Raw genomic sequence first — 11,073 nt, 5'->3', positions numbered from 1 at the left:
GTAGTTATGGAAAGGTTTTGCACGCTGAAGGAAACAAAACAAAGTTTATCCTCACAATTCCTCAGCAGTTCTTTCCCATTTTATTCAGCTTTGAACTAATATCCTGTTTTTATAGACATTAAACTTAACATTTGTCTTATTTTTACACATTTGTCTCCTTACACATCAAGTTTTTGATGAGAAAACACTCTGACTGAGAAGTCTTACCTGATTGGGTCGATATCGCGGCGGCAAACCCCCTGTGAAGACATGGTTTGTTCTTTTTATTGTGTGTCCCAGCCAGTAATTGCTCACTGTGCTTTTGATTCTCTCGTGACCAGAGAGAGTGAGCTGAGCTTCACACGGGGTCAGATGTTGTCTGCAGAAGAGAGAGAAAACATCATGTTAATCATAGAACGAGGCCCCGCACACTCGCTGTTATTTCAGTGTTTTCAGCATGTCCCGTCATTGGGTGTTATCGAGAAGAGTCTTCTGGAATCGTTTTCAAAGACGCACGTGTGTCTCTGTTCTTGACTTTTAAAGTCATAACAATTTCACGAAAGTATACCCCAAAAAATTCATCCATTTATTGCTACTCTGTTGAAAAGGGGAGAAGTTTTTGTGGCCTTGAGAAGAGGATAATCAATTCCCCTTCAAAAATAAGATTTTGGCAGACATAGTGACGCCATGAATTAAGAAAAAGAAGTTTAATCCTGGTAATAAGAGAAGGAATAAAAGCCCTTTAAACTTCAAGGCCAGGAGGAATGCCTTTGAGTTGGGGTTATGAAATCAAGTCAAGCGGCTTCATCCTGCAGAATATATGAAATCCTTTGTTTGCACAGATCTATAACAACTTTGTAAAGAGAACTTTAGGGTTGTTAACTGTCCTCCCAGAAGAAGAGTAAAACACTTAACAGGATTTATAAAGTGCTGGAAATGCGAGTAATTGTCCTGCTTACATTCATTACTTCCAATTGCTTTGTGTGGTGCGAATGCAAACTCCTATTTGTTTTCTCTCAAACACCTTCTCACAACTATTTTGGACCCACCCCACAGCCACTCATAGATTTCAAAAACCAATTCTCCACTTTGAAACAACCAGGGAGATCAGATAATTACCTAAGTGCAGATTTTGGACCAAGCATGAGCAGCTCGAGGGTACTAAGGCCACAGATGCACAGTCTCCCCTCCTATGTCTCCTGGTACCTCTTGTTCCCTGAGTGGAAGCAAGGAGCTCCACGAAGCAATCTAGTCTGATTTGTTAAGCCTGTACTTTGCAGGCTGTTGCATACACGGCTAAACACTCGGGGCACTAACTCGGAACTGCATAAGTCCTTCCTCTAGAGCCAGCGTGGAGAAGCGGTTAATTTAGGAGCAGCCTGCCAGAGCGGCCTGGCCTGCAGCCAGAGGGCACTGTGCTCACTGTCCTTGAGAAGTCAGCCCCACAGGGTTTCTATTTAACATATTGAAGAGAGTCTTTGACGGGAAGATATATTAAAAGTCTATAATGAGCTAGGTGGTGACGTTGAGGATGGCCATGGCGTTGTAGCTCTGGGTCAAATCAGACAAAGATGGACGGACTCGACCGTCAGACAATTACAAAGAATTTGCTTTGTGACACCAGAAACCATTTTTTCCACGCTCCCAACCCTCTACTTATGACAGCTCTCTTTCTTGCATCGTCTCAGAGGGGTTGATACAGAACATTATGATTGATTCACACCGCTGTTGTATTTATCTTGCCTAAAAAAACAGAGGTGGAGTCTTTTTCTAGACGCACTTGCATATTTAGGGCAGTGCAGCTCTCTGCCAAGAATCAGAGGGCAACCTTCCCACACAGCTTTGTTTCTGCAGGAAATCATTTGCTCACCATTGGCACAGCATGTTCATAATCACCTTCAGTATCTTACCTTTAATCTGTGCTCACTTTCTTTGATAATTTCATTTCTGGAAAACCCTTCGTATTTTTGTATCTCTTTGTAGAAGTAAGTTTGACTAAGAATTATCTCTACAGCAGAGCTCCTGCTAAAAATTGATGAAATGTCCACTTTTCAATGTTGAATTAAGTTTTATTCTCTCCTCAAATGCAAAGTAAATTGACTTGATATGAGTCAAACATTAGCCACTTTGTCCCAGCTCCCCTCTCCTACATAATAAACTTTGTGTCTTGAAACTAAACCGCAATCTTTTTCATGTCAGAATATAATGGAGAGGGCTGGCAGTGAGATAGCACACGGGCTTAGGAACAATATAACTAAAGGGGGCACAGCCTCACTTTAAATCATTTAAACATTGATTTTGTGCTCGGCTCTTGCTTGTTAATCTTTTCGTAATGAAAAACTGCAAATGAAGACTTTAGAACAGCCAATAAAACATGGTCAGTGATCACTAATGCATTTTAATAGGCACATTCTGACGTTTGTTTTACTTCTTTGAAATGGAAGCCCGTTCCGTAATAAAATATAAATTCCCAGTCTGGTGATTCCTGCCAATTATAGGCCTATATCCTCCCCCAGTGTTAGTCCTTCTCCATAAAAACCTGCCACACTTGAAATGAGTGGATAACTGAGGATCAAGTTAATACCACCTGAGGTGCTAACACTATTTGAACAAAATATGTATACTGCTAAGTAGCTTATCATGAATGTGCTTCTTTTTCCCAATAGAAAACATTCTTGCCTGAAGCAGATACATAACACGTGGGGGTTTATGTCATTGCCTGGAAAGGAAATGCTGCTAAATGAAATTATAAGTCATCACTTCTAATGTATCATGTTTTCCTGTAATTACAGCAGCATTCCTTCTGTTTTCAGAAGCTGGATATGAATGAACCAAACAGGAACATGACCTGTTCTCCCCCTCCGGACCCCCTACCTGACCCTGTGAAGCGACCTTGGGTTTCTTGAAAGGCCAGCTATTATTATTAGTATTAGTATTATTATTTATGAGGGTAATTGAAGTGAACATACCTGATGTTAACAATGTGAACCTTGCCATCGTCAACATGAACGGATGTGATGATGCGTTTAACCTCTTCCTCCTCATTACAGCTGAAGGCATACTGAAACAGAGGGATTAAAGACATGTTGAACTGTAGTAACTGGCTAACATTTATGAGAAAACATGAACATTTAAGAGTAAAAATCAGTGATCGCATATAAAATGCATGTGTCTCTTTTTTTCTTGAGGAAGCTGAGGGGTTTTAATGTTGATAGATCACTTTTAAAAATAATTTATTCATCTTTTATTGAGTCTATTTTAACTTTTGCGATGACCTCTTGGTTTGCTAACCTCAGCACTTCTCACAAAAACAGGCTGGGTTATATATCGTCAAAGTCTGCCGAAAGGTTGTTGGCACTAATCCTAATGATCTTGGCATCTTTATCAAGTTAGAGCCATTAAGAAGGCAAAGGCCATCCTTGAAGACCCTCATCACCCCCTTTATTCAGAGTTTAGACTTTTGCCAACAGGGAGGAGGTTCACTTATACTATGAGGGCCAGATCTAACAGATATATTAGATCATTTCTGCCCTCAGCTGTTGGGTTTTTAAACAAGCTGTAGGGTCGTTGCTAATCCACATAGGATTGTGGTACCTTTGGCCTCATATACAGAAAAAATGACGTCATCCACAGGAGTTACGTAGTTATCCATTTAAATTCAATGTGTGAACTCGTGTTTGTTTATTATGTGTATTGATGATGTGTGTGGGGACTACTGTTGCAAACCAAATTGCCCCTTGGGGACAATAAAGATTTTCCAAATCCTCCTACTGTACAAAAGTGATGCCAAAACCCCCTCAGGCTCATAGACTGTATAAAAGCATGGATGTCACAACAGCTCTCCCAGTGTAGCCAAAACATTTAGAGCTCCCCCTGGTGGCTGGCTGCAGTTTGAGTTAAAGTTAAAGAAAAGATGAGCTCTAAGTGAAGAGACCCACTAGCCTTCTACTGATAAGTTTAGTAGCCAACCCTGTGGCTCCTCATGTCCCCTAAAGCCTGAGATAGAAGAGGACAGATAGGCAGGGAGAGCCAGCACATCACTGGGGTTATCAAGTGGGCTCCTCCCTTCACTGATGTCTCGTTTAGTTAGGCCCATGACTCCGCGGAGTGGCTTAACAGTTAGCTCTGGCATCCCTGAGCAATCCCCCTCCATTCCAGCTCCCACTGTCCATCATATCCACTAGCCACCAGTACAGGTGATAAAGCCTGCCTACTCCATAATAACAGATGGATCATGGGTCAAAGGTTGAAATAAAAATATACATCCAGTACTCTTTTCTCAATCATGATTTGTATCATAGCAGTTACTTCTCATCACACTGATTTATGTGCAGGTGTTCTATTTTCAGAGACAGGATGTGTCATCATGATTGACAGCTCTGTTGATGAATGCAGGCTCCTGAAATGTTCTTTACCTGAACAAAGAATTAGAGGACACATAGCGTGAGAAAAAGTGACAAGCACTAACACAATTAGTCGGGTCATTCTACCCATAACTGTGAGTGTCTGCTTCAGACTGACACAAGAATCTGTTCTGCTGTGGACTGTACTGACCTGAGGGACATTTTATCAGAAAGTTCAGGGTGTGTTTTGGTTAGTGGAAGGGTGTAACGTCAATCCCGCAGCTCCACCAGCCAGATTACTTTTGTACATGCTTTGGCTCCAAACATGTCACCAGTACAATATGTCAGCGACCTTTGGGGCCGTATTTCGCCCTTTTTTTTTCAGTGTGAGATGAAAGCGCGTCATCTATTTCATATAAAGTCTATGCCCAGAACGGGTGCTGACATCTTGAGAATTTGAGCCAGAGTCTGTTCAGATGGGATCAACTCTTGGGGCCGGGGAACTGACACAACACACGTTTTACAATGAATCAGGTAAGATCCCCGTCTAGGTTTGGTAAAATTAAACCTCACAGCTCCTTGTATCGGTTTCAGGCGGACATTCATGTTTATGGAAAGGTCAGTGGCTCTCGTGTTTTTGTTAGTTGAGGTTCCTCTGCTTCTCCTTGGCTTTAGGAATCTGGCTCACACAGCGCTGCAGAAGCCGCATTCGTCAAGAGCTGTCAATCACAACATTGTACTTTATTTGTGACCCTTTCTGCAGCCAGTTGCCAGGTGCACCGCTAACAGTTTTGGCTTCACTTTTGGGGAGCGGTCATGCCGTCCCTTTTGGATCTAGCTCTTGGTTTTACCTGCAAGATTCCATCCAGGATGAAAAGTTTCATGAAAAAGAAGTCTCCACTGGCCGGTCCTTGGTCCACGTAAAGTAAAGTCCCCTGTGCTTCTCCAGTCTGAAATCTCACAGTTATGTTGTTGAGTACGCTCAGGTCAATTCCTTCAAACTCCAGGTAGGAATTCCCAAAGTACTGAACAAAGTTTGAATCTGGGAAAGAAAAAAGAAAAAAACAATGCAGAGAAGCGGTAAACAGAAGCAAGAAAGACTGCAGTTTATGCATCTCTACTGTAAATTCTGCCAAGATTGTCTATTGATCCCTGAGAGAACTATTCAACTCTTCACTCTGCCTCCACCGGGAGGTCAGAGTACAGGGCGAGAAACTGAGTAGCAGCTCCAGATTTAATGAAGATTCGGGTTTAGCTGAGGACGGCTCAGCAGGCCGGATGTTTAAGGCCACTGAGGCTTGAACTTGGACTTTCTGGTTTTGTTTCTCTGCAGTTGCACACAAAACTGAACTGTAAGCCACATCAAAATGTAAATGTGACCTGTGTCCTTAGAACAGCCTCAGGAACATGCACAGAATACAGTTTAAAGGCGCTGGAGCAGGCGATTCAAAGAGGGAAGAAGTGGATAATTATTATTTTGAATCAGGGGAAGCCTTTGAGGGCTTTTGGTTACATCACTGCTTTATTTTTTAATCTTGCCCACTGTACTGGCATACTGTAAATAGTCTTGTTTGCCAGAAAGCTGTGAAGCATGCAAATGGCACTTTATTAGGTAAGAGAGTCTTGGCTGAAATGAACATATTCACACAAGTTTATTGCATGCCTCATTTTATAGTGGAATAACTTGGCTTATATCATCCATGAGAATGGGCAATTATGGGACATTTCAGTAAAAGTTCCACTGCCCGCAAGCTTATTGGGGGTAGTGACGCAGACAAACTTAAAAGACTGGCACAGACTGCAATTGGAGGCGAGCATTAGGGGTGCTCATGCTCAATATATTTCTCATTTGAGGGAAGTAGTGCAATTTGTTGCTGAAAAGTCAAAGCGGAGAGCCTGTTAAAATGAAAAGCACTCCTGGATGCACCTGTCTCATGCTCTGTCTGTTCTTATCTGAGAAAAAAAAAATCATTACACAAGAGAAATCAGCAAAGCTCCTTTAAAGTTGCTGCCATGATTAATTGGGCTGCGGCAAGTAAGACCTTTATCAATATTTGTTACACATCAGGTCCTAATAGGCCAGGCCCTGTTTGATCTGACAGCCGGCCCCTCAAGGCGTTGGGCAAACAAGCTAACCTAAATACCCCCATTTTCTCCTGAGAGCAATATGACCAATACCCCGCAGGAAAATCCCCTGACAAAAAAAAAGTGAGAATTATCAGGAGCAGACCTACTGTGATCTGAGAATTAATGAGGATAAACGCACAGAGCAACAACACTGCGCTGTCTTCTGCTCCACTCCTGACAATGGGGTTTGCCAATGCTGATGATGGAAAATTACCCCTAAGAGACAAAGCTATTCATTAATTTTAAAGCCTTGTTTGGTCTGTTGTAGTCTTTGATGCAGTCTGAGGCTGCTGCCAGCAGGCACTATCTTACCTCATTAGCAGTTAGCTTCAGCCTCCCCTTTTAAGGTCTCCTGTTTTTACCACCAATTTAACTTCTAACACCTGATTTTTCATCCACACGCTCACTCAGGCTGAATCTAAATTGTAAATGTGGACAATACAAACCCAACCCTAATAATTCACGTATAATTTATACTGCTGACCAAGAAGCAGCTGTGGTAAAAGCACACATATCCTTTACTCAAGTAGCAGAGTTCAAATACATGTGGAAAAAATGACTCATGCAAAAGTAGAAGTACTGAAACTTCCTGTAATGTTATATCTAGGATATAATATTGTGGCTGATGGGGAGCTCGTTCAGTCAACGCATCATTCCACCCCGGTGCAAGACTGAACGCTTCAGGTGCTCCTTTGTGCCCACCGCCATCAGACTGTCAAACAGTAACAGAGGCCACAGACTGCACTATGCTGACCACGCTGACCACTGAACCCCCCCCCCCCATGAACAGATCCATACCATCCCTGCATTGTCTGTCACACTCCTCAACTCTCTGACTGCTGATGACATTATAATGCCTATAATTATCTTTGCTATATTATACTATGTTATATTACATTATTATTGTTTACTACAACTTACGGTCATATTACATACCCATATTTATTTATTTATTGCTTAATCTGTCATTACCAACCATCTACTGCTTAATCTGTCATTAACAACCATAATCACACCATGTCAACCTGTCACTACTGAAACATTTTTTATACTGCCTGTAATTACTGCTATTTAATCTAAATTCCATTAGACAGATAAATAGATCTTTATTTGTCCTTAATAAGGAGATTTGTTGCCAATATGTAACATTTGTACATATTTCTTTATTTCTTTATTTATTAGGATCCCCATTAGCTTCCACATTGTGGTTGCTAGTCCTTCTGGGGTCCACACAACAAAACAAAAACAAGAAAAACTATTATTTAAAGTCACACATTATCCATAGAACAAAGATGCAATAACAGCCAATTATAAAATCAAGAATGAAAATGAAAAATAAACTAAGTATCTGAGCAAACGATAAGTAGCATTAAACTACAAATAATGGAAACAAAAACAAAATTGTCACAAACACATGGCACCAAAAATAAATAAAACAAAGACATTCAAAACAGTGATTACATAAAAACGTCTATGAGGAATTTATCAGCATTTGTTTAAGTGACTTTTTAAAATAAAATCTGTATATATCTAAATTTTATTCTATCTTTATTTATCTAATTTAATTTTACTTATTTTATTTTACTTCTTGAAACTTCTTCTTGACTGTACTTATGTCTGGGTTGCTGTAACAACTGAATTTCCCACCCTGGGGATCAATTAAGTCTTATCTTATCTTATATATGGTAGTGTCCAAAGCTCTCTGAATCCCATTGAGTCAGAACCTCAGTTACTTTCACATCCAGCTCAGCAGATAAGTTTGTCTCTCCTGACCCTGTTCAGGTGGTTTTCTTCTTTAAGTATGGAGGGAAAAGTCGTCTCAGTGGGAACATTCCTCCACATAAATCTTTCAGAGCAGATTTAATTACAGCCAGTCTTCATACATGTCCATAATAGAGGATGTAAAATTGATATGAGTCATATTTAATGTAAGTCAGAAAGCTGATGCTCAGTGTTTCAGCACAGACTGTATGCTGATGTGAGTCAGGTTAAAGTCAAATTTATTCCAGGACAAAAATATATTTGGAGAAATACCAACTTTAAATCGATTAATATGATGATAGACTCTGGAAGTTGTGGTTTAATTGATGTCGACTTAATGCCCCATTGATTTAAAAAAAGCCAGGATGTAAGGCCTGTTTTGTCCCTGATTTATAGGCCAAAGTAATAGACTGATTGAACTTGTCACAGGACGGAGATAAAATACTGCTATGGACCATTCTTGGACCCTTGTAATTTCAGAGCCCTGAGGGAAGGCAAAAGGTCATTCTGCACTGTACCTACAAGACTGAGCAGAGAATGTCTCATATTCACTTATGTAAGAAGATTTAGTGGAACATTACCATACTGCTGAGACATACCAAGGAGTCAAGTCCTAAATATAATACGCCTTTTTTCCCAAATCTTGTCTCTAATTATATCTTTGCTTTCGGGTTTTAAAAATAACTGATGACATTACTCTGACACACTGCTCCGTCAGTTACAGTACAGGGGCGCAGGGGCCATAAAGCATAGCTAAAATGACACATTTAGACACATTTTTTCATATCAAAGAGCTTCTTTCTCATTAATATTTATAACTGTGTCATTATGAGTCTCCAAAGTTGTGTCACTGAATATGTGAAATTGTCATGGGCACCCTAATCAGGCTCTGCCAACTTCATTAGGATCAAACTCTAACAAATAAACTTGCAAACATCACGCAGGGCTATAAAAAACAAATATATGCATTTGAAAAATGGAGGTTAAGACTGTGAGGCTGCCCCTGACAGATGCTGCATGTTTGTACTTGAACCCCCAGGCTAACCTCTCACTCATCAACTTGATTTTGAGCAGCTTAAGTAATTTCATTTCCGCCACACGTGGCAGCAAAAGATAACAGCCCTCTCACCTGTGCTGTGGCGATCACTCCGAGGAAAGTCAACCAAATCGTGGCTTAACTGCAGTAAGCTTCCCTCCACCAGCAGTGTCCTCTCTAGATTCCCATCAGCTCTCATATCGAAGAGCTTAAATACTGTGGAGTTCAGCATTGCATGTACAGTGAGGGGGAGAAGAATGAATCCCTGAAGACAACTATCGCAATCTGAGGAATAAGGTTTCTTATTATTGCTCCTGAACTGAACTTCATCTATTAAGATAAGGTTTGATAAAATAAAAAAAAACACCCCTTAGTTGAATGCTTGAAATAAGACCGCATGTATGATATCAAAACTTCATTACTGAGAAAAATGATCACCACAGCACAGGATGAGAAGCCATTATATTTTTCCTGGCATAGCAGAGATGAAATCAGGTAACTGTATTGATGCTTCTGAACTGAACTTTTTTTAATACAAAAATTGAGATAAGAATAGAAAATGATGAACAGTAAAAATGATATCAAAGTTATGAGTCCGATAAAAAATCCACAGAAAGAAGGTGAATGAAAATAAAGCTTCTTAGCTGACAGGATATGAAAAATTACAAATGTTGCTGTTTACATTGTTTACATTGTTAGAAAATCAGAGTACTGCATCTCTAAAGAGGATGTTTAATTTACCTGAGTCAGAAATAAAGGAAGGAGCAGCGCTGCCATCTGAAAAATATTCATTTTTCAATCGGTCACTGAGTTATGAGAAACAGAGCGATTTACTAACCATATCATTAGCTCCTTTCACACTTGAACTCCTGACATTTTTAGATAATTCAGGCTCTGAGCTCTGATATTCAGGGGCATGCTGTTCATAAATGCTCCTCACAGTGGGGAATTATCCATGTGGGCCATTCTCTCACAACTCAAAGCAGTCTGATTCATGTGAGGTGGAGCAGCCGGGTGGTGCATGCAGCATGGCGGAGTCTTGTGTCGCGGTGATTGTCTGTGTTATAATACGGCTATAACAAGCAAAAAGGCAATTTCTGCACTTTAAAAACATTGCATTCACACATTGGCTCACTCCCACTTCTTGTGGTCTTTTTAGACGTGGGCTGGTGGGAAATAGTTTGGATGAATTCAGAGGAAAACTCTGGCCATTTATGAGTTCACACATGCAGCTCAGCCAAACAGAGGAGCCAGCTCCTCAGGCCAGGACTCAGCCGTACATCTACATCTCAGGGACGAGGGACTCTCCTTTGAGGACAGCAAGGTTCAGATTCTGGGCAGAGAAGACTGTTGGTTTGAAAGAGGTGTCAAGGAAGCCAATTATATTAAGCTTGAACAACTTCCCTTTATAGAGGGGGTGGCCTAAGACACCACCAATCTCCAACATACAATGCTGATTTTAAGTCACTATCAATACAAGTAAGGCCACACTCACACCAGGGATCATGTGACTTCAACAACCCACAGATGACTGAAAACCTGAACGACTCTCAGGATCTAATTTAATGACTTTGATAATGACCCCATATGACTACCATTAGCACACTTATGACCTTTAAAAGCTTATACTTTCTAGCTCTATCCACCAGTCTGGTTAGAACTGAAGAAGCCTTTTAGAGGAGAGGGGAAATGTCTTCAAGAATTTCTACTAAGTCCAGTTGCCTTTTTGAATCAAGCTTTGAAGCTCACACAAACTATTTTGGGAAACTTCAGGAATGCATTGCATGTGTGAAAGAGGGTAGCAAACAAACATTAGCTGAGATCCCT

The 11,073-nt window shown here is 40.6% G+C and overlaps 1 protein-coding gene across 1 annotated transcript in view; it reads right to left on the bottom strand.

Moving 5' to 3' along the window:
- eys (eyes shut homolog) overlaps nucleotides 1-11,073 on the bottom strand; it is a 286,827-nt gene that overhangs the window by 101,995 nt on the left and 173,759 nt on the right. The window contains exons 36-39 of the mRNA XM_034681752.1: nucleotides 5,174-5,364; nucleotides 2,949-3,040; nucleotides 208-358; nucleotides 1-24 (exon numbers count right to left, since the gene is read on the bottom strand). The exon at nucleotides 1-24 is cut by the window's left edge and continues 89 nt beyond it. Coding sequence (XP_034537643.1) covers nucleotides 1-24; nucleotides 208-358; nucleotides 2,949-3,040; nucleotides 5,174-5,364 — 458 coding nt within the window. The remainder of the gene's footprint in view (nucleotides 25-207; nucleotides 359-2,948; nucleotides 3,041-5,173; nucleotides 5,365-11,073) is intronic.

This window comes from Notolabrus celidotus, chromosome 4 (assembly GCF_009762535.1).
Source record: "Notolabrus celidotus isolate fNotCel1 chromosome 4, fNotCel1.pri, whole genome shotgun sequence".
Lineage (NCBI taxonomy): Eukaryota > Metazoa > Chordata > Actinopteri > Labriformes > Labridae > Notolabrus > Notolabrus celidotus.
Note: the sequence above shows the minus strand (reverse complement) of the source record. Positions and strands in the feature narration are given on the sequence as shown.